Below are 26,128 nucleotides of genomic sequence, written 5' to 3' on the forward strand. Positions count from 1 at the left end.
CTGCTGGACACAAGATGCTTCACTGAGAAGCCCATTCTCAGTGTATGTACACTGGAGGCTTTAAGTTCACCCTGTGTTGCGTATTGATCCATAATTAGCTTTGAAACATGTGATACTATAAAATCATGCTTGTACTTACATATCTTAAACTGAGCGCAGTTAATGTGAGATAGACTGTGTACATCAGTCTGCACAGTGAGGGTCAAATATCCAAGTAACAATAAGCAACAGACCTTTTTGAGTTGAGGGGGACTTTAAGTACTAAATAAATAAAATAAAGGAATTAATAAACATGTTTTAGCTCCTGCACACAGAGAATAATTGTATATTTAAGGAAGATACTACTGCTCATAAGTACCTGTTGTCTTCATTTTGTAACATTAAAATTATAGATGTAGGTGTACTACAGTTTAAATCTCTGTAGTCTATATAAAGCGAATTTTGTTCAGAAATACATTTTACATGATAATATGTTATATGAATGTAAATCGTGGCCCCAGTGTATTAATGTCTATGTCGCCCTCTAGTGTTTGGTAAATGGGACTACAGTAACTTCAACATAAAATACCAGGAAGGAGCTGGAGATGTAAATTGGAATTACAAACTAGTTTTGATTTTATTAAAGCAATGTTATTTTTCTGTCTTTCTTTTATCTTTCTTTCTATTCTTCATATTTTTCAATGGAAATAGATATTTAATGGTGGATCTAACTCAACAATTTGTGTCCACTGTGTAGCAACTAATTTCATATTTTAGAATTAAATAGACACAACTGTACGGTCAGTATCTGCAAAGCTGTGGATAATTTATTCTTTCTGTCTTTCTTTCTTTCTTTCTTTAGTTTTTAATTTTTCCTCACAACACCTTTATTAACAAAACCAATGTACAAAGATGAGACACATTACCCTAGAGATGGGGTAAGGGAATAACATCAGAGTAAGGTTCAAAGTAATATAATAAATACAGTCCCACAAAACATGGCAAAAATAACATACATTTAAAAAGAAACTAAATATAACTAAATACTAAATACTAAACTAAATATATATGTACCCACATGTACACCTTAAAACAGAATAGATATAGAATAGACAGAAAAATAAGGATATAACAGGTTAATCTTGTGTTGTTGAACTGTGCCCCACACATTGAAGCGCCAGTAGGGGGCGATGTTGTCGAGTAATTAAAAAGCATGAGTTGGAAGTGCGCGTGTTTTGTGAACCAGAGTAGCACCACTCTTTATGCCCCTGTTGACCCCACACTCACTTCATGACTATTCATTTCACCAACAAATTCATCCAAATAACACTCCTGAGTTGCACCACAAGCTTTCTGGGTATCGGCGAGTATTGTAATGTTTTTAATTCCTACTTGTGTTTACCTGTTATGTCCTTTTGCACAACTTCTTCTTGTGTGAAACCATTTATTTAACTTCATGCATATATTTTTGTCTTAATCTTATAGTTGAGATTATTCTCCCCTTTATGTAAAATATCTCACCTTTAATCGGGTCTTGAAAATGTTTTGTGTATTTGTTATCATTTCGATCAACTGATTTTTTTTTTTTTCTTGCGTTAACCCCGCCCCCACGGACTGTCTTTTAAAGGAAAACGTTTGTCCCACGTGTCTCCTAGCTGTTGCACAGAAACATCACGAGTGGCTGCTACAAATACAGCACATGGTAGCGTTTGGCAGGGACTTGTAAACGACGGACATAACCGGACCTCAAACTCGAAGTCGTTTGTCTTCGTGGGAAGCTGCGAGTGAGCTTTACTTTTGAGAGTTTGAGTTGAGGGCTTTAAAAGAGAAAAAAAACATTTGTCCCACTCCGCTTGCAGCAGAGAGCTAGCATGTCGACTGGCACAAATACAACAAAAAGCTGCCCCATCCCCACCAGGGTGCTCACCCTGAAGGACTGGTCCCAGCTACCCGACTGCTACAGCCAGACACCCGGGGGGACCCTCTTCTCCACCACGCCTGGAGGTAAGGATGTGTTCACTTTAGATAATCTTTTTACCACATTTAGTCTGCTTTTGTTCCCTGAAATGTGTTCATCCCAAAGGACACACTAGATAGAAATAATCCGACTAACTGCATTAACTCTATAGTTTGTGCATACGTGCAGATATTCACGATACAATCTCGCGAGACGCTGCAAACAATACACACATGCTTTAAAAGCTGATTTAAGTATCACATTTACAGGAATGCATTTTATCTATATACTACAAAAAAATTAGCATTTTAAAGTGTACTTCATTTTTAACCAAAACGTCTGATAAAGTTGGATCAATGCCTTGTTGCTGCCTTGTCAACAAGTTGGAATTGTTGTTTACCACATGAAACCATGAAGTAATTCCACACATTAATAGTGTGTTGTCTGCCCAGCATCTTTATTTACTGTTTTTGATATTTCTAATTTTATAATTACAATCATATATTTTACATAGTAACACAAACATCTTTTTTTTCATTGCTGACAGCAGAACAATACATGACTTACATAAAATATATACATGAATATCGGTGTACACGTGGTTAAAATGAAAACATGACTTTTCACACACATTCTAAGTCTGAGCACAGCAGTCAGTCCCTTGTCGCTGCAGCAAAAACACGGATGTCCACAGACAACAAGAGCTGTTGAACCCGTGACTTGTGATTTGAAGAGGGTGAATATATCCAGCTGCCAGAACAGCAGAATGATTGGCCTCAGCAGCAGTGGAGAAGTTTTAGGCCATCCAATCCTTGCAGCTCTCTGCTTTTCAGGAACAGGAGAGAACATTCTGTACAAGTAAAGAGGAGGAGGAGGAAAAATAAATGTCTAATGCATTGAGACTATGTGCAAGATTTTTTTTTTTCTGTGCCAAGAACGAGTGCGCTGATAAACACGACAGCACTGATAAACACTGTGTAGGAAGTTGCAACACGGAACGTTTTGACTTGAATTCCTCTTAAAGGGCAAGACATTACACTTTACTGGGGTCATGCCATGTGTTGCTGGTATGACACCTTTTTTACATAACTGCTCTGTGCTCTAATGCTACCTTGAAATGCACTGCTTGTGCTATAGCTTTGCATTCCAGTCCCCTTTTCTCGCCCCAATTGCCCCCCCTCCCTCCACTCTGCTTTGCTTCCCTTTGTCCAGGATGAACTGCTCACCACGCAGTTATTACATAACATGTTTTTCCTTGTAGCGAGGGTGACCAGATACTGCACAGGACGGTTCGTTCAAACTCCAATAAAGAATAATACGAGCAGCTGACCACTCCTAGACTTGGTCATGTCCTGGTCAAACTTATGACAACATACCATTTATGACTCTGTTTTTGCTGAGAGTCCAAATGGAGACAGATGCAAAACATGCTGAGTTTGTTTAAGATGTGGCAAGCTGCGGTTTTATGTGGCTTTGAATTTCCTCTGTTTGAAAAACTGACTGATCGATGTTGGTAAAGAAGACTTGAGGCAGAGCCAACCTTTAGATACATACCGTGGTATGTTTTGTCAGCTGTCAGCGGTAAAGCTTTTGCCCAGTCAAAGATCGAAACATGTGGCTTTAATCTTGAAGCCTTATGCTTCAAGGAGAGAATGTTTTGTGCTCTGATTTCCTAGAACTCACTGCATTGGCAACCTTCATCCCTCCCCTCTGCGCACACCCACAGACGCGCACATAGCAAACACACACAACCCCCCTTTTCTCTCACTTCTCTCTCACTCAGATCCCCTCCAGGAGAGGATAATAATGCTTAGAAAGATCAGATTTGATGTTTGTTTACTGCAGGTTAAACACCAGATCGTTTTCTCTCTCATTAACACAGGTACCCGCATCATCTATGACAGGAAGTTTCTGTTGGATTGTCGAAACTCACCTCTTGCCCGGACACCCCCATGCTGTCTGCCCCAGATCCCAGGGGTAACGGTACCTGCTACGCACCCAATGGGGAAATTGCAGGATCTGAAAGAGGAGGCAGAGGAGGAAGAGAAGGACATTGCAGGTAAACATACAACTAACATACTAGATATTGTTTTCTCACAGCTTGACAGGATTTAGAGATAGATGGTGCTAACACAGAGATCTGTACCATAACAAAGAAAAGGTTCATACATCTCTCATGCTTTCTTTGCTTTTATGAAATCAAAATATCCCCCACAATGCATCATTTTGTAGTCAATCTAATAAGTGAACTAAGTGGCTTTTCTGACTTTGTTATAGTGAACGTGAAGGCCTTAATTTTTTGTCCCCACCATCAGTCTTCATTTTACTTTGTCACAAGTGTTATTCAACATGTGTTAATACAGCAGATAGGTGCTGCATGTGTTCCTGCAGTGCCACTTTTGTAGCGCAGCAGTTGTGCTGTGCCTTCATGAGCCTAACCTAGCCTTTAGCACCTTTTTTAAAACTAAGCCAGTAGCTTATTACTCAACAAGCATTATATATGACATACTGCATATGATAGGCTTTCTTTATCTGTCTTTTAATTTGTTGTTACTGTCAGGTTGGCAACAATATCTACAGTTATTTAGCAAATCTGGAGCTTTACTGAATTTTCTGCATTTTGAATAACCTTCTCCAGAAGATGTATATTGGTGGAGATGAAAGGACCTTGTATTTGCAATGAATCTAGCGTGGGGGGCTTTTCATGTCAGTGTGACCCAAGGTTTGGGATCTCGGGCAAGTTGAGACAGTAGTGCGAAATACATCCAACCATCAATCTGTCCTCCATTCCTCCTGTCAAACTCAAGTCCATGAGGATTAAGCTCGACCTCCTTTTTCCTCTCTCTCCCTTGTCTGAGTTGGTAAACACACAAAGCATGTAGTGGGTTTCTGGTTTAAGGACTACACCCTTTTAGTCAAGTGTTTATGTTTTTTCTTGCCAGTTATGAATGTATTGATAAGGGCTGTAGCTTGTTCCCTTCTCTGTGGTCCGTTAAGGTGTGGTTGATCTCGGGGTACAAAACTGTCAATTATCTCTCTGTTTTTAATCTGAACTGTTTCTTCTCTCCCTTTTTCAACAGATGACAGCCAGTTTGAGATGGACATCTGAGCTCCAGTATTACCTCCTGTGGAGAGTTATTAGTTAAAACGCCTCCATGGTCATTCATGACCGTAATGCATTACATTATAAAGCTTTTTTTTCACCTTTTTTTTAAATAAAAGCTTTTGTGAGGAACCAAAAAGAATGGGGCAAAGTTAGAAAACTAGGGTGTTTTTTGACCCTAAAAAAGTGTGTTAGGCCAAGAAATGGTATTAAATGGGTTGATTGGTTGCTCTCTCACTTCAGAGCTGCAGCAGGATTGAAAAAATCCATTTTGATTTCACTTTTATATCTTTTGTAAATAAGAAAATTGTACTATGTAGCCTATTTTTTAAGTTGGGGAATATAAGATGATTACATTAAGACATGTAAAGTAGGGTTTTTCACTGCAAGCATCGTTTTGTTTTGTTCTTTTTCCCCCAAAAAGGAAGGTATACTTTCTTTGTCTCCTAACTTTGGGGGTCAGGGCCTACTGAAAATCAGCTCCTGTTTTTCTATGGAAGGAGATTAAATGTGAATAATTTCAAATAAAGGCTATTCAAACTGTCAATGGCATGTGTTTTGTTTTTTTGTTTTTTTGTATATAGCATTCATTTTATTTTGAGCAATGTTCAGGACTGTGTTAATTGCAGCAATTTTATAGATGGTCCATTCAGTCATATACTCAGTATATGTTTATTCCCTCCTATTTTGTCTTTATCTTATCATAATCTTCATATTGTCATATAGGGCTCAACTATGTACAATTTTAACATCCAGTCTATATGTTGCATACTGATAACACATTTGTTGATGAAACAAGTCCTCAAGTAGTCATTAACCAAACCATTTACATCTAATTTAGAGTGAGTTTCTTTTTTTGTGTCACCCATAGCTCAATACATAATGCTTTCTAAGAGCATCAGGGAAAATCTGTGGGTTATGTACTGTTGCCTAGCTTACAGTACATGGCTAACGGACTTATTTTCATGAATAGGATTTAGTTCCTTGCAGCCTCATAACACCACACCTTGTGTAATGGAAAAGCATGTGACATAGAAACCTACATGTTGAGCAGTGAATGAGTTGCATAACAGTTTCATCTATGGATCAGTATGTTTTTCTCCATCAGTGGAGTTAACTCCCCTCACACATGCAGACAGACTTAGCACATCTATGTTGATCTGATTTAGCAGCTAAGCAGTAACTTCAAGCTAAGTTATTAGCATTCAAGTCAAACATAAGACTGATGTATAAAATGTAACAACAATGTATGCTGCTCAAGATGGGAAATTGAGCTGTCAGAAAAATACATTAACAACTGATGGTACTTGACTAATATAATATATGAGCCATATAAGACAAAAGATGTAAGCATTTCTGAACTCCACCACTAACTTTAAAACGGGCTGACAACTACCCAGAACCATGTACACAGTGTATTTGGCTTCTCGCACTGTATCAGCTGGGTCAGGGCTAGGTATGCCTGTACTGATCTGTAGATTAGAGACCGAGTGTTGGAGTAGGCCTGGTCTTAAGGAATGAGGGCAGCTGCAGCCCAAAGGCCAGACATATTGAGACCACTCTGCAGTGTGGGGGTAGGGTGTGACACCTGCTGGTATCCGACCAAGCATTTATCTCAGATATATGATTGAGGATTTACTGAACACCCATAAATTACGTTGAGGCAGATATGACATAAGTGTTCGCTACAGCACTGATGACCCCCCCGCAATTTGGAGTGTAAAGCTGTTGCTGTTTTCAGTTCTGTGCAGGACTCAAGTCATGAGAATAGATCCCTGTGCCTCAAGTGTATGTTGGTGATGTAGGTCAGTCTGCTCAGCTGTTCTCTTCCCATGGTCTTAGAGATGTGACAAGGGACCAGTATGCACTGACTAACCACCGATGTTTGAACAGGAGGTTCTGATTTATTGACTTATATTTGATAATAAGACAGTTTTAACCAACATGCACCCAACAGTCGGCCCATTGCAGTTCTTTCGGGAGCATCCAAAGTAAACTCGTGCCATATTGTTGCTGTGCCCTTCAGCAAATACTGGACTTAAACAGGTGATACCTCAACAAATGATAAGATAGCATTTTTTCCCCAAAAGTCAGGGTAATACCTTATCAGTCTACAGTTTGTGTGCACTTGGACAGTTTTTGTGAAACGTGCCTGTTGACCTGTATGTGTTGTTTGAACAACTGTCTGTGTGTGCGTTTGTGCGGTCCACGTGAGAATAAGGCCAGGTGCCAGGTACTGTAAGTATGGAAAAACAACACATGCTTCCGTCATGAAGTTTGTTTGTTTTTTTGCGGGATTTCCTCTTTTTGAGATGAGGTATGAAACTGAAAATGATACTAGGAAGGACTTCACAAACCTCACTGTTCTTGTGCACACATGTGTTCCAAGTACATGTTTGCTGTTGACACACAGAGAGAACTAGGTGAATGGTCATTTTTCTACATTTACTGATACACAGAATCTGAAGTATTCATCTCATTTTCTATTTTGGGATGGACACCACAAACACAGCCTTGATGTCCAGTAATCACAGTCCTTTTGGTTGACTTAAAACTTTTCCATACACACATATAGCACTGACCAGAATTATACATTTCAACCACAGCTAGAGCAACATGACATTCATTTTATATTTAGAATTAACTGAATCTACACAAAGCATAAACAAACCCAAAGAATTCCTTCACCTTCATCAATAGTGATGTTAACTGATGATGGCTCAAAAAAGCTTTCTTATGATTGAAAAATCATGGCTTAAGATGAAACAAATGCACATGTGTCTTTGTGATTATAGGTTTTATATTTTGTTTTCATTTGGATAAAAACTCACCAGTATATGCATGTTTCATAAAAGCACATGCTATGTGAAATGTGCCTTCATAAAGGTGACTTTCATGGTAACTGGCTAAACTGAGGTGCCATTCACAGCTGTACATTTTTTCCCAACGTAATTTATAATTGTAATCACATCAAGAGAGTTTCATAACTGTGGTAATCAGTGGGTCAGAGTGCGAGTTTCTTGTTAGAACATTGATAAGTGGGCATGTGACAGTGACACATAAGCTTGTCAGTAACTTTGTGGACAATAAATCTTTCACTGAGCTAAGGCCATAAGTGAATAAATGAATTTGACTGGGTTTATTTTGCTGTCTAGAAATGTGCTGCATTCTACAAACCCCTGTATCAATGTATTGTGAGAATGATTACAATAACACACGTTATAATAGCCATAAATCCAAATGAATAAAAATAAAGTATTAGTTCACTTTAACTGCATCTCACACATTATATTTAATCCAAATTATGGCCATAACTTTGTAAATGTGTCACAATGTTCTCCTTGCTCCTGATATAATCCTCTTGGCTTGTGGAGAACACAATTTGACTGCCATACATACATTAAATACTGTTATGGAGAATGTTGACCTCATACAACTGTAAACAACTTCACTTCAGATGACCACCCCTACCTCCCCTCTGAGTTTAAATGCACTCTGGTAAACTTGCTCCATTGGCCTTTTCCATAGACAAAATATTCCCCCTTTTCATCTCCTCCCCCCACCCCTTTCCACCCTTTCCCCCTGCTCCCCTTCCAGTTTTCCTGTAAGAGTGTTGGGTTGGTCGACGAGGCTCTATTTTTGTCAGCTGCTCCCGTTGAAGTCGATGGTACGGGCTCAGGCTGAATTGCCGGGGTGACGATGTAAACAGACACTCAAACACATGGCCTGCTTGGTCACATCTATCTTAACAGGGAGGGGACAGCGGCTGAAGTGGACCACATGCTTGTCTCATACATGAGCATACACACACAAACTTACATTTATATTATATTTACATTTACATTACAAGAATTTAGGCAACTCTTCTTTAAAGTGGCTTCTGATGAGTACAGTAAAATTAAAATAGTCCTCAATTCCTAGATCACTACTGAACTTTGAAATTAAATCTGTGACACAAGCTATTCCTAGTTTCTAGGACTGCACTAGATTCATACAGCGTTTGAGAACAAGTACATTTCATCATTAGACTAACTTAAAGTTTAGAAAATTACAAGAAATCCTTGGTTAGGTTTTGAATACAGTAAAACTTACACTGAAAGCAAACACTGGCCCTGCTAACTATACAAACAAATAGGTTTATAATGACAATTAATGCATACTGTACCGTGTAGCCATGTATTTAGCGTCGGGATAAGGCTCATCTCTGATATGCCTCATAGGACAGTATCAGGTCAGTCTTTTAAAAGCTGCTGCCAGACTATTGCTTAATATGTCACCAGTAATAGTACCTTTCACCAACATCTTTTCCGTGCATAACTTTGTACTAGCTGTACTAGCTTAGGGTGTAATATGTTAAAGGTCAAGTACTTGTCTCTGGGGTCCACTACTGGTCTACAACTCAGAGGCAGCCCATTGTACATATGCATTGTACGTGCCTTATCACATGTTGCTATGTGGTCTGGTATCACCTTGCAGAACAGAGATAATTTCCTTTTAAGTTCCTCTGTCAATGGCAGCTGTCATGCTGCCTGGCTGCTGGTATGCTACTATATTCATACTGTGCTCATGTAATGTGTAATGCAGGAACTCAGATGATGTTTCATAACCTTGTGTCCCAACTGTACCATGCCTTGCATTGGTGTGTTTATCTGACAGCTGTAGTTTCAATAAAATAATAGATAATATAAATTCTGCTGCATTATGAGCTTTTACTTTTGATACTTTCACTTTTTCTGATTTGGACAAACAGTGCTGAAATTTTGGCCACCACTCTCTATTATGTACTGTATATGTGCATGCACTAATACAGAATGCTATATCTATACAGTATGCATGTGTTTGCAAGTATGAGTATGTGTGCTTTACTCTGTCAGTGAGCCGTCTAGTCACCGCCCGCCCAAAAAGAGATCAGACACCCCCACTGAGTTGAAACTTGTCACGTGCAGAGTGTCCCATGAGCCATAGCTCTCTCTTGTCATGACAGAAACTGAGCAGACTCAGAAATAAGTTGCTCCGATCTATAAACAGACTAAACAGAACATCTTATAATAACAAAGACAGTGTTGGGAGCTTGTTGCTCTAATACTTGTAGTTACTTTTTAAAGTAGTTTTAAGGCATTCGCTTATCTTTTGAAGTAATATTTTAATGCCTGGTGCTACAGTGTGCTTGCAATCATTGCATCATGCTTGGCTGAAGAAAATGAAGAAACGTGTCCTTTAAAAAAAAAAAAAGTCAGTTGTCCTGATAATGCTGAATTTATAATCAGGGCTGTGCTCTGAGAGGCATGTATAGCTCATTATTAGACTTTAAAACAAATATAAAACACAGACGTTGGCAAATATATTAGCCTACATTACAACATAACAGTCAAACAGCTCCATGGCAGTTTATTGCAGTGTAAGAAACCAAGAAACTGCAAGGACCCACATCTCGGAGAATAGACTGGGAATAGGGTGACATCTGCTGGGAGTGAAACAAAACTGCACTTTACCCAACCAGGGCATACTGGTGTATGGTGAGTAATGGGCTTCAAAATATATGTGCTCTTATTCATATATAACGTCATACATTTGAATAAAAATAAACATAAATCTAGATCAATTTATGATAATTGGCAAGAGCTACCAAGTTTCCATAAGCTTTTATAAAATCAAAAATCGAACTTCAGGGGTGAAAGCAGTAAGTCAAAAATGAATAATTAACATATGCGAGTCAAGCATCCCACCTATTTCCTCTTTCCATTTATTAGTTTTATCACTGACTTGGTGATGCAGACCTTTTTAATCTTTAATCAAGTCAGATGACTAGGAGTCATTACTTCCCCCTGACGTCCCACTGCTCATCGCTCTGGCTTGTGATTGGACGCTGTGTGCAGCGGGTGCGGTAGCAGCCAATCATATGTTTTGTTGCCCACTAAGAACTCCCCCGTGCCCGTTCCCCTATAATGACGTCACGTCCCGCAAACGGTATACGCACTAGGCAAACTGGACCAGAGGAGAGGGGACGCTCATTGCGGTAAAAATACTAATAAACACTGAAGCTAGAGGGAGTTTATTTTTAAACAGAGAGTGCTGCTGTTCGCGACAGACCGGGATACTACTTATTTTAAGGTAGGTGGTCCTCACATGTCCGTAATTCTTCAATACGAGCTTAGTCATGATGAATTTAGAGGTCTGGGAAACTGAACAGTGCTACAATGGGTTGTGGCCTGCAGGTGCCACCTTTATTCGGTTTAGAGGCTTATAATATTTCCGGATTTCCAGCGTGAAAAAATACGAATACTACAAAGAATAAAAGCTATTATATTAGCCAATAATATGGTAATAATGAGCGTTTCGTTAATAACAAACCGACAGACTCAAATGAATATTTTAAGGGTTAATTGCACTTGAATTTGTAGAAAAAAAAATGTACTGTAAATTATACATATGTATACATACATACATTATTTGTATGTCGAGACAATTTTTATAGTCTGTGTGTTTGCCTCTGTTTGTGTGTGTGACATACAATTGTGGCTCTGAATCTTCATAATTGGGTCCAATGGGGTGTCTTCATATACAGCCAGCTTCTTTGTGTCTGAACACAGAGAAAGTAAACATATAGGCTGCCAGGCTACAGAGCTGCTGCGTAACAAGGATAGCTCTGTAATATAATGAAGATCTTTGAGTATAAACCATGCCAACATAGACTTGTTCTTCAGGCCTGGCTTTTCAGGCCATCATTTTCAGGGATAAAAAAAATATTTCTTATGGACATATTGCTCTAAAGTTGACATCATGTGGTTTATTTAATTTGTGCATTTTCTGTTGAAATGTCTATGATAATAATTATCAAAGAAATGTGTTTATCCTAGTATCATGAGAGAACAGTTTACTTGTATTTTATGAGCAGAACATTGGCATTTAATTGATTTTAAACAGCAGCTGATATTGCCAACACTGAATCAATTTCATAAATTTGCATTTAGATTCACTTGATTGTGTATAAAGTGTTACTCCTTCCTTGTTCTACTCAGATATGCTTTATTTAGGTTTATAGCTTCAAACCTTGCTAAGTGGCCTTTTTATTGGAAGTTGTATAATGCTGCCATTATAATGACACGTTTGTTCTTTTCAATTGTTCAATAATGCCATTAGGTTGAACTGTGTTTTTTAAAATAGATTCAGAGACCTCTCATGTGCACTGACCATGTGTTTGTGTGTGTCTGTACATGATACTATCACCATGATATTGTTGTGGAAACATAGCCTGGGTTCACTTACGTATTCTGGCAGTCCAGCAAGGGAAAAAAACAAATGACCCACACATGCAAATTCACACACATTCAGACCGTATACATGATCTACACACATACTGTGCAAATTTGAGTCAAGCCCTGGGAATTTCCTCTCATCAAAGCTTAATCTGATACCAAAGACTAGTGGAGATTTATGTGGGTACAATAAAGACAAGGTGACCTACAAGATGAACTTTCATGCTGTTGACATCCCTATTGGTGTCAGATTACTGATTGTCCCTTTTAAAGAAACCCTTCCTCAACCTTTAGCTAGTAATGTAGCACAGTGTAGTTGCAGATGAGTCATGAGTTGGAACAAAGGTCCAACAGTAGTCAAAGCTTTCCTGTTAACAGGGTGAAGGAAAGATCTGATAATTGTGTCATTTTACCACTCAATGCCTTAAAGGTACAACAAAAACAAATCCCTAGGGATCATTCTGTTCCTCCTGGAGCACTGTTACCATAGTTACAGAGGCCTTGCCATCTGTCAGTAGCTTTAGGGACACATTCAGGTGGTGTAATGTACAGTCATCTTCACAAAAACACTGTACAGGAGAGGGTTTTTTTTTTTGTTTTTGTTTTTTTTTTGCAAAAGTTAAAGCAGGAAGTAGTAATTGTGAATTATTACAACATTGTTGTATTTCCTCAATTTCCCCACATGATGTTGAGAAATTATTTTGAAATGTACTCAGCATCATAGGTATGAAACACTACACAGGAGCCGCCCTTAAACCTATCAAATGAGGTCATCAGATAGCCTATATAAAACATGCCATTATACTTTGAACCTAATAAACTGAGTTCTGTTTTCTCCAAACTAGATAACAAATATAGATGAAGGTGTTGGCCACTGGAACTGTACATAACACTGTAAAATACACCCTGACATGATTCAGTTTACAGCTGCAACGTTGCTTTATTATAGACAGAAGACTGGATGTGGTTGGAGAGGGTGTGGTGAAGGGAGTTGTCGTGCTGTTTAGATGTTTATAGTGTACATATCCAAAGTGACAGAGGAATCCTGGGAGGCCAAGCAGAGTTTCACCTGACCCACTATCTGTTGTTATGGCTGTTCTACATGAGCAAATCTAGGGATGAAGGCTAACATGAGGGCTGTGATGGACCCATCAGAAGCCATTAGTGTTTCCTTCTCACGAGGTCTAGAGTGGAACGAATAACATTTAGACACTAGCCTGATCACATGCGTACATTGTACTGCCAAAAGGTTTTGTGTCGGTCTCACACTTCACAAAGAAATATAACATGAATGTGTGATCTTGATAATATCACACGTCATGTATGTTTCTGAGTAAAGAGGAAAACCAAGTGTGAACATACAACCAGTACAGCCTGTTAGCTTCTGCAATCTTTTTCCTCTTTGTCTCCTGTTTCCTATGGTTCATTTGATTAGCCTCACCCAGTACACTGTGAAGCTGCCTCCTCCATTTGCAAAGTGTGTGTGTGAACAGTAAGATAATGGTGCTTATCTCTGGGAGGGCAGAGCTAGGTTGGGATTGACCATTGAATCATAAGACACCTCTACAGACTGTAAAATAATGTGATGCGCTTGTCTTTTCCCCCTTGGCTGTGGAAATTATGGTAGTTTGCCGTGTGAGACTGCAACAGGCATGAAACAGCAGGAGAGTGGATTCAGGGATTTGGGAAGACAGCTATATGCTATGTACTTTTCTGTTCTGGGAAACAGTTTCAACATTTTTGTGCCTGTCAGAAAATGTGTTCTTGTATTAAGACTCAGAGGAATTCATTGCCTAATGTGGCTAAAGGGCTAAATTACGCACACAAACACAAGCACACGTCTGTCATAAGGTCCTCAAGAAACAAAGCCTTCACGGCAATAAATCAAACTGTAGATATGATTAATCCTTTGTATCCAGTGTGTTTACTTATTTTATCTTAATGAAAGAATAAAAGTCAAAGTAAATACTTAAAAGAATAAAGATATTTTTGTTAAATAAACAGTTGACCTTTTTTTGACCTCTCTCTTTCAATAAGCAGAATGAGAATTGATAAAATTCAAACGTTACCCAGCCCGAGTGTTTACTTGTCAGGATCATTCAAATTAAAACAGAGCCATTATTTACACTCCTGTTGTCTTGTTCTTCAGGTGATTGTTCAACTCAAAGATGAATTTTGAGCAGCCCCCTCCATACCCCGGCAGTGGCCCCACTGCTCCAGGCTACCCAGCCCAGGGCGTACCTCCACAAGGCTACCCACCTCAGGGTTATCCTCCACAGGGATACCCTGTGAACATGGAGCAGCCTAATTCAGCTTACCCTAACTACCCTGCCGGACCAATGGGCCCCGGAGGCCCCTACCCTGGGCCAGGGCAGCCTCCTTATCAAGGATACGCTGGACAACCACAGTTTGGCTGGCAGGGCGGGCCCCCTCCTGGACCTATGTATGGGGAAGCTCCCAAAAACACAGGTGAGTAGTAGCACATAACAGAGACTGATGCAAATATATTCATAATGTTGTCAGAACAGAACTATTGAAAGACCACTGATAATATGAAAAATGCTATAATGACCTGAATCAGAATGGACAGCTACGACCTGCAAGATGAGGGTCACATGACCAATGACCAAAAATCAGTTACAGTGGACACATTTCAGTAGAAAATCATTATTGAAAATGGTGTCGTTTACTACAGAAGCATTGAGCTGTTTCCTCTTCATCATATTTATGTGATATTTCTCCAGCAAGACAATCTGAACTGATGTAAAGAAAGTCTTTCACTTTGCCACACACATTTAAGAATCTGTGATATTATTAGAACTGCAACACCGAGGGTGTCCTCACATGTCGTTTTCAAGATCTGATAAACTAGACGTTATGTTGCATGAATATTCATGATGGATATAATATATTTTGCTTGCTAGAGGTTAAGTTGAATAGAAGAAAAAAGTTTTTCCCTTTGCTGTAGAGATTTTTAAAAATATTTTAAATGCTTCTTCACTGTTTACGTACTTCAACGGTAAAAGTAGGCAAACTAGCAAGGCTAACACATATTAGCATACCAATGCTTTCTTTCTGCTGTCTCTGTAGGTCACATGACCCTTACAGTGCAGGTTGTAGTGGTTCATAGGGCATCTCCCAACAGTGTTTCACCTATATGCTTTCAACAGCAGTGCAGCACCTTTGCTAAATAATGAATGCCGCAGCTGAAATTTCACATTATGACAACACAAACCATTCGCACTTTCTCCACTTAAAGCAGCTGACTGGACCTAGTTGTGATTGATTGGGAATTGGTGTCAATTCTGGTTGTGCTGCAGTATCTCCTCTCTGCTCTGTGTTGGGTATTGACCGAGGGTGGGGCTCCACACACACACCCACACACACACACACACACACACACACACACACACACACACAGAGCAGACAGCAGAGCAGAGAGGCCGCAGTGGAGACAGTGAACCAGATAAAATGAAAGATTGACGACAACTACTCGTTACTGTAAGTGCAATGAAACCTTTGTGAGTAAAAAGCCAATAAGAGTACTTTATAAAAACACCTGTTCAACAAGCATAAAAATGTAGAAAACTGATAGCTTCAACACTCATCCACCGCTGGTAAGTTTTACACAACCACAGTGCACTGATTAGGTTAATAGTGAATTATGCACAAGCTCAAACCAAAGCTGTCACTGTTAATCTTAGTTTGCCACATGTCTTAAACTAATCAAATTCTTGTAAACTTTGCTATAGGCTGAGATGACAGCCCCCCCTCCCTCTAACAGACTGATGTCTATGTTCTTCATTCTTTCTAAACTTCACTCCATATTTTGTCAAGAATATTATTCATTTTATTGACATTTTAGATTTGTGTCCAGTGAGATATTATTGAGTGTATATAGTGACTTTGTTGTTGTAAACAACTATACTATTGCTGCTCTAGAAACAATATTGTTATATTTAAGATATGAATCAAGTCTAGTCCAGTTCTGAATGTATTCCTTTTTAAAATAATAATAAAAAAAACAATAAAAATAACAATTCTTTAGTAATGAAAGAGAGCTGATAAGAGTATAAGATAGAACTGGACCCACAAAGAGTATCGATAAGATAACATAAGATCCTAACAATACCGATCTCTACAGCTGGCTAGTGGCTCCAGCCTGACTATGGGAGGATGAGACAGAAAAAAAATAGCAGTTCAAATCCATTCACTATCTCATTTTACCAATATTATTTTATGATGATTATTTTTTATTGTGCAAAGTGTGATCACTCATGAAAGTGTGAAGGGTAACTTCAGGACATAGTGCTTACTTCATCAGTGAGTATATCGGTTTCACTTTTGTTCTTGTTACTGTCAGAGTGGACTGTGAAAACTACAACCTGTGTTGTTGTTGTTTTTTATAAATATTGTACTGATAATGCTCCAAAATGACATGACAATGCATAGTTTTTAGTCAAATATCAACATTTTCTTGGAGGACAACCCCCAAACCCCTCCTATGTATGTTGAGACATTTCATAATTTGAAAATTATTACAGTGACAGCTATCTTGGTCTCCAGAGCCCTTCTGGTGTCAAAAGCTCCTGTAAATTAACACACACATCACTCGATGGATGTCTGGAACAATTCCAAGCAAGTTTTAAGTTATTCCACTGTGGATGTGTGCAAATATGGGTCCTGGCATCATGGCTTCTGCGTGCATACAATGTCACCACTGCTAAAAAAAAATCCTAGAGGAAACACTAGCTGCTTCAGTTTCAGGCTCTGTTTATTGTGAATGCTGGCTCACTGTCACACTGCCATGGCCTACGGGGAAACTTGAATAGAACAAAGCCATTGTAAATGTAATTAGTAGCACCTGTGCTTTTCCTACTATGACGAAACAAAATGTCATTTGTCAAAAATGTCAAAATCATTTTTTTTCCAAGTAAAAATTGGGCATTTTTACCAGAAAATAATTGCTGGAAACATGTGAAAAGACTGTGGACTATGTAGTACTGAATTGTGAAGTTAGACCATTAAACTGTTTTTCACCATTTCTGTGTTCTGGATTTGTTGGGCGTGTCTAAAATGGCTGCACTATGACGTAGAGGCGTCACTAGCATGACCCCTCCATGATTGGCGGTTGATGGCTTGTTAACTGCTAAGTTAACAAGATGAGAGGAAATAAGTCCACATTTACCTACAAAATATGTGCTGAACAGTGGCTCCTAGCGTTACTTTATTTTTGAAATATTATCCATGTTGCTTGCCTACAAACAAGGCCTATTATAAATTGTATATTTTTTTAATGGAGTTTGGCGTGAGCATTGTTAAGTTCAGAGGCTCAGAGGCTGTTCAGCGTTTCTAAGCTCAGAATACTGCTTGTTTTTCCACGATTTTGTTAATCAGTCAAATTTGGCTGGGTGGTTAATAATACTATTTTCTGTGGTGTGAAAAACCCAGAACACAAATTTATTATTGCTTTACACAGACTTTAAATAACTTAATTGGCTGTAAAAATACTAACAACTTTGACTGTAAAAATGCAAAAATTGTCATTATGTAGAGTAATTAATAAAGGTTTAAAAAGTGTGAAGTCAAGCCAGGTTGAAGATAAAAGGTGTGTCAGTGCAGTGGCAACTCCCATCTGAGCATCCAGAATAAACTACAGCACAAGCTGTGAAACAAAAAGCACATGACATTGTAAAATATTCAAAATGAATATGCAAAGAGAGTCTTGCTTTCACAGAGCATAGTTAACACCTTTATGCATTAAAAGCAAGCAGTGAGGTGTTACTGCTCCTGTGACTGACTCAAGATAAGCTTCCTCTGGCTGATCAAAGGACAGTGTTATCAAGGTTGTTGCTGTGAGTCCTTTTGATAGAGCTGTCGTTATTAAATATTGGTCAATCATTAACCAGTTCTTTGCCATATCATTATCAGAGGTCAACGTGATAAATGGTTAGCTCGCTTTACTTTATCTATTGACCCGGACCCGGTCACCTAGGAGACACAGTCACCTATGTTATGAGCCAGTGCACCTGGCCGTTAAAAGCTGGAGTGTTTCCTTCCACATGAATGATTCATCACAAACACAAAGAAGGGGAGATGTATTCATTCAGGCCTGTTGTTTGACTTGTTTTTTTTGTCTGAGACAGATGGTGGACCCTTCATATGGGTAACATGACTCATTTAGATGTATTGACTTAAGGTGAAATAAAACCACAGCTGTACATGTGAAGTAAAGGAAAATGCCTTGTTGGAGCACATAGATGTGAAGTTCTGAAAGGCTTAATTTCATCTGCCCAACGATACCTCAAAGCAGAGCTAATGTTACTCAACTGTAACGCTGTATGATCATGGCTCTGGGCTGCTATGGCATTACCATGGTGACATGCCTCCCATGATGAACATAATTAGAGGAAAATCATAGCAGCCATGGTTATACTTCAACTTACTGCTGAAGATTTGATAGCATAATTCTGAAAATTTTCTCTGGTTTTATGCAGTTGTAGAAAAGGGAATTCTTTCTTCTTATTACTTTCTTTAAGTGGTGTACCATTTTTCCCGTTCTTTACCATCTCACCATGTCAACCCTTTTCGGCTCATTTCTTCTTTCTTCTTCTTCTCTCTCTCCAGTGTACGTGGTGGAGGACAGGAGACGAGACGACACAGGAGACACATGCCTGACAGCCTGCTGGACAGCTCTGTGTTGCTGCTGTCTTTGGGACATGCTGACATAACGCTATTCCCCAACACCCCCATCCCCCCTTCCCTTGCCCCCCATTTCTGTGCCTCGAAACCCTACCGCCCCTTCCCCCCATCTGCCTTAAACCTCGCACATACTCGCAACCACTCCGCCATTTCCCTCTCCTAGTCTTTTGCTCGTCTATAAATAAAAGCCTTGAACCCATATGGAAGTCTCCTCCCAGAGCCACTTTCTCTACCGTGATGTGAAGCCCTCAGCACTGACTGACTGACTGACTGACTGACCCTGTCCAGGGGCTACTCTGTAGCAGCTTGTAACTGAGCTTATAGACATACCCTGAATCTCAGGCTCTTCACTCTAACCCTACACGACACACAACAGACAGTACAAACTCAGACAAGGTGGATACACAGTAACACATAGACAAATACAGCATACTTGGATCTCAGGCTGACTTAGTGTGAGGCTCTTTGGCACTTTATGATGATTACCTCTGTAAGATACTACTCCTGCCTGCCCTTTTAATCATCTCTAACCCTGCCATAAGCCCCTTCCTGTGCTACTTCCCATCCCGCAAGGACAACCCCGTATCCTGGACCCCCATAACCTTAAAACCACCAAGACCCTGGCTGCTAATGAGCCATAGGGTGCTCTTAAGAAGCTGATGCTTAAAATGTTTCCCTTTCATTTGCACAGAAGCTGACGTATGTCTTCAGGTGAAATCATATGACAATAAATGGAATGCATTTTTGAAGATGACAGTGATTAATGTATGATTACTGTTAACATTCGATGGCCACAATGTTTTTTCTTTTTTCATGGTGATCTTGATATGAAAAATTATTCCAATATTATTTTTATTACATACCTTGGAGATAAAACTGAAAATGTGAAAAAAATGTTATTGCTCAACAGAAGAAACCAAATGACATGTTGGATGCCTTTTTGCTTTGAATAAGATTCTTGCATTAAAATAATTTATTCCCATGAAACTGAAGGCGTTGTCGTTTGTTTTTGTTCAGGGCCATGCCGCAGTGAGTGTGTGAGGCTTAAGGATAGAGAGTATAAATCAGTATATCCTGGTCGCCGAGGCTGGGCAGGATACCTTCGACTATTTATAACACAGCTGCTAGTGCGGGATATTGTGCATGGTCGCCTTTCTGATGCATCAACTGTATGTTTCACAAAAGTGAAGCCAAAGCACTGCAGTGATAATTGAATACAATGTGTGCTCTAATTGCAGCACAATTTTACACAAAGGATATATTACAGGATGTTTCACATACCGGTTTTCTTACAGTACCTGAAAGGCAGTGGAGGAAAGTAACTAAGTACATTTACTCAAGTACTTCAAAATAATTTCGAGGTACCACTACATTTCAGAGCAAAATATCCTATTTTTTTCTCTACATTTATTTAACAGCTTAAGTTACTTTGACAACTAAGATTTCACGTACAAAACACACTATCATTTTAGAAAATATGATGCACATAAATTGAAGCGGTTAAAATTAGTTCCACCTTGACCAAAAATAACCTAAAAATATGTTTATGTTAAACTTGCAGTGCGGAACTTTTACATACAAACGAACGTCCGTTAAATTCAAGCCCTTGCCAAACGAATTCCTACAATGCTAATTAAACCTATCACCGCAAAATAAAGCTCTTTGGATTCCACAGTATACAGAGTTTTTAAATCTCATGTCAGGAGGGACATTCCCGTTTGAATGCACACCCAGAGAATTCCACCAGTTGAGGCGGCTAACTTCCGGTTAGCCCTCTGCTAACTTGAGTTGGGATAAAATAATTGAATAGTGCGGCTCTTCTACACTTTCCAAATGCTATCGGACCGAATGATCAAATTCTATTTAGCGGAGGTTGTGTGACGCTCGAAGCAATTTGTCCACCGTTTTAGAGCCGCCACAGCGTAAGCTACGACGTAGCATATGACGCAAGCACATGTTGACAGTGTTTTTGTAATTGCTCTCACTGCCAGAAGAGGGAGACAGAAATCCAGCTTTAATGCTTCAGTAATAATAAAATCAAATAACACTGATAGAGGAAATTCTTTATGAGTACGTTTGATGGTATCGCACAGTATAGTATAGTATAGAATAGTATATGAGTAGAGTATGTTTTGTTGTTAATACTTATTTACTTTTGCTTTTTAATGCATTTTGAATGCAGGACTTAAATATGTAGTGTGGTATTGTTATTTATGTTAGTGATCAAGATACCTTCCACCACCTCTAACATTAGAGAATGCATCTAAAATTCAATAGAACGGATCAATAGAATAGAATAAAATCATCCCAGGAAACATATATAACAAACATTTATCTGTAAGCATTTGAAGTTAGGGGTGATCTCAGTAGATATGCATCTGAACTGCTGTTGTCAAAAATATTGGCAGCTATGTATGTGCATTCAGAAATGTGAGCAATATGGTTGGAAGAGGAAAACAGCAATTGTGTGAGGTTGTTAGTGGCATGCCATGAAGTCATCACTGTTATTTATTTTACTTTTTCAACACAGAAAACCTGGAGCAAAAATGGACTTTACCTGTGAGGTTGATGCACAATTAACAAAGAAGGAAGCAACTTGTTTTAAACAATGGAGCTGTCTGGTGTACCAACAGCTATCTAATAATGTTTTTGAAATGCAGCTAATGCGAATGTATGTCAGTCAAATCTGGTGGAATTTGCTATCATGAAAAGAACATCAATCATTTTATAACGCAAAAATGAGATGAAAGTGAACTACACATCGCTCAGGTGAAGTAAACAATTATGTTTTATTGATAAGGTTCTCAGAAGAGTCTCGTTTCAGTGAATGTATAAGAATCATCCTTTGATAATACTGATTTGGTACATTATGACATCCAGCACGAGTCTCTTCACAGTGAGAGGGATCCATTACTGCTACTGCTGTTGGGATCTAGGACAGAAATATCTCTGCTTCCAAACAAAAAAACAGTCAAAAACAACAAACTGGGGATTGATATTGTAGATATGGAATATTAGAGTGCCACAAAACTCTAGAGTAGTAAGACCAGCTAAAGATTTTGCACATTACAAGCCACTTCCTCTTAGAAATATAAAACTTGATATTCTGAACAATATTCTACTGTGCTGCATAAAGGTAGGTCTATACACTGTACATCGAAATATATTTTGAAAAAAAAAAAAAAACAGATTTCACAGTTTTAAAGACTTTATTTAAAGTATAAACCGTTTTTTTAAACACTTTATTACATAAATTATTCTTTTTGAGAGTGACTATTATTTGCCCTGGCAGAAAACTGAAATTAATACAAAAACAAAATGAACATTTCTTACATATTTTACAAAAGAAAATAAACTCATCCATTAAAGTTCATTTTGAATAGAACTGGTGACTCATTCATGATTGTCATATAGTACTAAGAATAAATAAATAAAAAAGAATAAAATGAAATAAATACTAACTTAGCATGTTTTCTGGACTCTGTGAGTGGTGTGTTTGATCGTTCTGTACAGAAGTGCCTTGGTGAAAGTCTCACAATTCTACCGCGACTGAAACGTACAAAACTACGGCATCTACAGTATACGCAACATCCTGAAATTTAGTGTAGTTGGACACATATGTAGTAATATGATTCTTCTCCCCATTTCAAAATAAACAATGCTGTGTGATACCACTGTCCACAAATATAGCCATCATTTTTTTGACTTTGTTTTTTTAAAAAGTTTATTTTTTTTTGTCCATTAACAGCTCGGATTTGTTCAAGGATGCCGTTAGCTTGTGTGTTGCTTGGTTGGATGTGTGCTGCCTCAGCAGCAGAGGACTGGTCCGTGGTGGACGATGGGAGGCCTGAGACAGGGAGACGACTCATAGTATTGGACGAGCTTTAACATTGCCTTGTATGTCGCTGTTTATGACGTCCTCCTTTAATGTGTAGTTGTAATGGCGGCACTCTGGGGTGGCTTTGTCTCCACTTTGGTCCCTTTTCCTTTAGTGTCTATTAGAGACAGACAAGCCTTCACCGCAGAGGCCAGCACAGAACAACTTCACTGTGTGTTCAGTAGCTGTCATGGCCGCTCTCAGTGTGACCCAAAAAATATGGGCGAAAATATCAATATCTTTTTTAAAAAGGGGAATCTTCTTATTCATTAAGCAACAGTTCAGTTCTTCAGTGCTTTTTAAGTTGTTCAAAGTTTTTTTTCAAAAAACAGAACCGTTTGACTAAACTTTAAATTTTTTGCCTGTGGCAGTAAAATTAACAATAACATGTTTTCTGTTGAGTCATTCTTTTCAAAAGTTCCCTGCAGCGTTCCGTGAGTAACCCCATTTGTTGGTTAATTCTCCATGGGTTTTGAGAGGAGTAGGGTCGAGGAGGCTGGGTAGGAAAAAGGAGCAGGATCTAGAGAAGTGAGTGGGAGAGGGGGAAGAGTCTGCCCTTCAAGCGAGTTCAGGTGGGCTGTTACCTCTTGCCCATCTCGTTCTGTCTGAGGAACTGGATGTTGTTGCTGCTGTCAGCCAGTTCTGGATACTGCTCCACAGGCAGTACATAGTAGCCATCGTAGCCCTGTACTCTACCTGTTGTTAGGAGCTGCTGTCTCTCGCCCTCCGTCCAGAGGCGACTGCCTCCCTTCCCATCCCTGGCCCTCTGCTGTTCCTTGGCCCAGGCCCCAGCCAAGGCCCTCTGCCTGGCCAGCTCCAACAGTCTGACCTTTTCCTCATCCACCACGTCCACAGCGAGTCCGTACCGAACGCTCAGTACAAACGACGGCACAGCAAACTCCACAGTCACTCCTCTTCTCGACCGGCCGCTAACCGTCACATTGATGCCGCTCTCTAGTGACTTGCGCCCGTTGGTAAGCCCCAGCGCCAACAGGTCGCTGTCAGCAGAGCCCACTTTCACAAAGTAGTGACAGTCCTTCCCGTCCTGGGTGTAATGGGTGCCTTCCAGGTACTGGGCGCCATTCAGCACCAGAGCCACTTTACGGCTGTCATCACTGGCCAAGGCTGACACGCCAGCCACCACTCTGCCCTCCTTCAGTGCCAGCATTACACCGCGGCCTATGATGGGGGTGCTGGTGCCGAACCAGTGGCCAGGCTTGTCCTTGCGTCTGCGACGTTCCTTGTTGAGGAGACGACCCTCCAGGGCCATGAACGCCTGGTTGTGACGCTCTGCGGCCTGCTGCACGCCAGTGATGAGCTACACAAGAAAGAGTATTTAAAAAAAAGTATCAGAATGAAAATTCATGATAAAAGCTGAATCACTACAATGGGTTTAATATTGGATTTCATGAGGAGAATAGCCATATTTTCTTTGTGCACAGCAGACCGTACCTGTCCGTTCTCACAGTGCTGGGTGGCCTGCAGCTCATACGGTGGCTCCACAAAGTAGAGCGAGTGTCGAGGGAACCCAGGGATTATGTTACTGAGCTGGAAGCCAAACATCACCAGCCAGCTCTTCACATCTACAACAGCAGATAGGGTGGAAATTACCTTGCTGAATGACAAAGTTAAACATGGTGGCAAATGAATTATTTTTTACCATAAAAAACTGACAGTGTGTTTGCTTTTGTGTCTCAGCTGGTGTTATGCAATTCTATTAGCTGTGCCAGCTGTAGTACAATGTTGCATTAACTATTTTGCCCATAACAATCAGATTTTTTTGCACATTAGAGATATCGTTGATAATGTCAGGGCATAACAAGCTAAGTTGAGCTTATAGTGGTGATCTACATGTGCCTGTATGTTTACTTTGTCAATTCTTTTAAATAAGGCATTCGTTGTGTCTATTGTAGTGAAGTTTTTGATATGCCAACATGTGCACCATATTTATACATATCAATCCTCTACCTGTGACGTAATTTTTCACATCCAGCATGTCACTGAGGGGGTTGTTGTTCTTGAACATGTACAGATTAAACGGAGAGGGATCTTTCCCTATCTTGGGCCAGATGCTGTAGTCTGGCGAAGTCCAGCGCCCAGCCAGGACGTCGTAATCCCGTTGGGTGAAATGGACTAGTTTAGTCAAGGGGTCGTAGAGACCACCGTGGAATCCAACCACCAGCTGGAACTCTGGGTTAGAGTCGAGGTACACCTCTCCGTAGGCTGTGTACTGCACCTGGGTGACATAAACAGAGTCAGTTTGCTTTCAGTGATTCTCAGCTCTTCTTCTGATGGAAAGGTCAGGGTCAGTTACAGACCAGCGTCCCTGAAGCTGATAAGGAATTAGTGTCTGGTACAAGGACACTTTGGCACGGCAGATGGCAGGAGCATTTGCATTATGCGGTTTTCTTTTTTTCACCATTTTTATTTGTGTATCAGCACAAAAAGGAGGAATAATGGAATGAGGAATAACACCGTTTTCATGGCAACCATAGCAATACCATCTCATGATTCAAGGCCACTTTGAGTATTACCTGTTTGATCATCTGTCCATTGCTGCTGAAGACAGCCAGGGGTGTGCCAGTGTTGTCAGAAGCTATGTAGTATTCTTCTCCGCTGCTCACTTCCATGGCAAACAGGTGACCCTGATCATGAGATAGTCAGAAATTCAGTTTTTAGTTCATTTTTATTATGTTCCAGGATAAAGCTTTTGCTATAAGTTGCAATGGTATTGCTCTAACAACGATATTTATAAGTATGTAAACTTGCATCAAGTTTCTCAGAAAAGATATTCAGTATTTGCTCATATATGGTAATATAAGAACAGGACGCCTACCTGCAGGTCATAGTAGAGCGAGGAGATGTCTGAGCTGGAGTGGTTAAAAATGTGTGTGACCCTGGTTGGGTGGTTTAGATCAGCGTAGAAGAACTGTAGATGCTGTCCCAGGCTGTTCCTTGTGGAGACCCTGCGGCCCAGCCCGTCGTAGTGATACACAACGCTCCAGCCGCTGGGGCCTCGATTGTAGGCCCTCAGCAGCTGACCTTTTGAGTTATAGTCAAAGACGTCTGAACCACGCTGGCTGAGGTAGCCGTCTTCATCCAGCCGGTACTGGACATCTCCCAGGCGTGTGATGCGATCTCGGAGGTCATAGCGGAGCGGCAAGATCCGGGCGCTGTTCCCAGGGTTCAGGAGATGGAGGTTGCCGTTCAGGTCATAGCTGTAGCGCCAGGTAGACCAGTCATTCACCTGAATA

At 39.8% G+C, this 26,128-nt stretch overlaps 3 protein-coding genes across 10 annotated transcripts in view; 2 read left to right on the forward strand and 1 right to left on the reverse strand.

Annotated features, from left to right (window-relative positions):
• The first annotated feature begins 1,625 nt into the window (after nucleotides 1-1,625).
• eif4ebp3l (eukaryotic translation initiation factor 4E binding protein 3, like) lies at nucleotides 1,626-5,586 on the forward strand. Its single transcript, XM_067598774.1, has 3 exons — nucleotides 1,626-1,983; nucleotides 3,819-3,995; nucleotides 5,017-5,586. Exons 1-3 carry the CDS (start codon nucleotides 1,851-1,853, stop codon nucleotides 5,043-5,045), a joined length of 339 nt encoding a protein of 112 aa, XP_067454875.1. The 5' UTR covers nucleotides 1,626-1,850; the 3' UTR covers nucleotides 5,046-5,586.
• A 5,413-nt stretch (nucleotides 5,587-10,999) lies between these two features.
• zgc:165573 (cysteine-rich and transmembrane domain-containing protein 1) lies at nucleotides 11,000-19,984 on the forward strand. Its single transcript, XM_067598775.1, has 3 exons — nucleotides 11,000-11,150; nucleotides 14,445-14,764; nucleotides 18,923-19,984. Exons 2-3 carry the CDS (start codon nucleotides 14,464-14,466, stop codon nucleotides 19,024-19,026), a joined length of 405 nt encoding a protein of 134 aa, XP_067454876.1. The 5' UTR covers nucleotides 11,000-11,150; nucleotides 14,445-14,463; the 3' UTR covers nucleotides 19,027-19,984.
• Nucleotides 19,985-21,767: 1,783 nt separating this feature from the next.
• tenm2a (teneurin transmembrane protein 2a) overlaps nucleotides 21,768-26,128 on the reverse strand; it is a 207,608-nt gene continuing 203,247 nt past the window's right edge. For all 8 annotated transcript variants that reach the window (XM_067598778.1, XM_067598779.1, XM_067598777.1 and 5 more), the window contains 5 exons: nucleotides 25,711-26,121; nucleotides 25,409-25,519; nucleotides 24,843-25,110; nucleotides 24,327-24,457; nucleotides 21,768-24,192 (listed from right to left, as the gene is read on the reverse strand). In XM_067598778.1, coding sequence (XP_067454879.1) covers nucleotides 23,455-24,192; nucleotides 24,327-24,457; nucleotides 24,843-25,110; nucleotides 25,409-25,519; nucleotides 25,711-26,121 — 1,659 coding nt within the window. In that variant the 3' untranslated portion in view covers nucleotides 21,768-23,454. The remainder of the gene's footprint in view (nucleotides 24,193-24,326; nucleotides 24,458-24,842; nucleotides 25,111-25,408; nucleotides 25,520-25,710; nucleotides 26,122-26,128) is intronic.

This window comes from Thunnus thynnus, chromosome 9 (assembly GCF_963924715.1).
Source record: "Thunnus thynnus chromosome 9, fThuThy2.1, whole genome shotgun sequence".
In the NCBI taxonomy this organism is placed as follows: Eukaryota; Metazoa; Chordata; class Actinopteri; order Scombriformes; family Scombridae; genus Thunnus; species Thunnus thynnus.

Coding starts and splice junctions, on each gene's coding strand:
- zgc:165573 (XM_067598775.1), top strand. CDS start 14,464: ATGAATTTTGAGCAGCCCCCTCCATACCCCGGCAGTGGCCCCACTGCT. Junction 14,765..18,922: donor GGAAGCTCCCAAAAACACAG/GTGAGTAGTAGC, acceptor CTCTCTCTCCAG/TGTACGTGGTGGAGGACAGG.
- eif4ebp3l (XM_067598774.1), top strand. CDS start 1,851: ATGTCGACTGGCACAAATACAACAAAAAGCTGCCCCATCCCCACCAGG. Junction 1,984..3,818: donor CTTCTCCACCACGCCTGGAG/GTAAGGATGTGT, acceptor TCATTAACACAG/GTACCCGCATCATCTATGAC. Junction 3,996..5,016: donor GGAAGAGAAGGACATTGCAG/GTAAACATACAA, acceptor CTTTTTCAACAG/ATGACAGCCAGTTTGAGATG.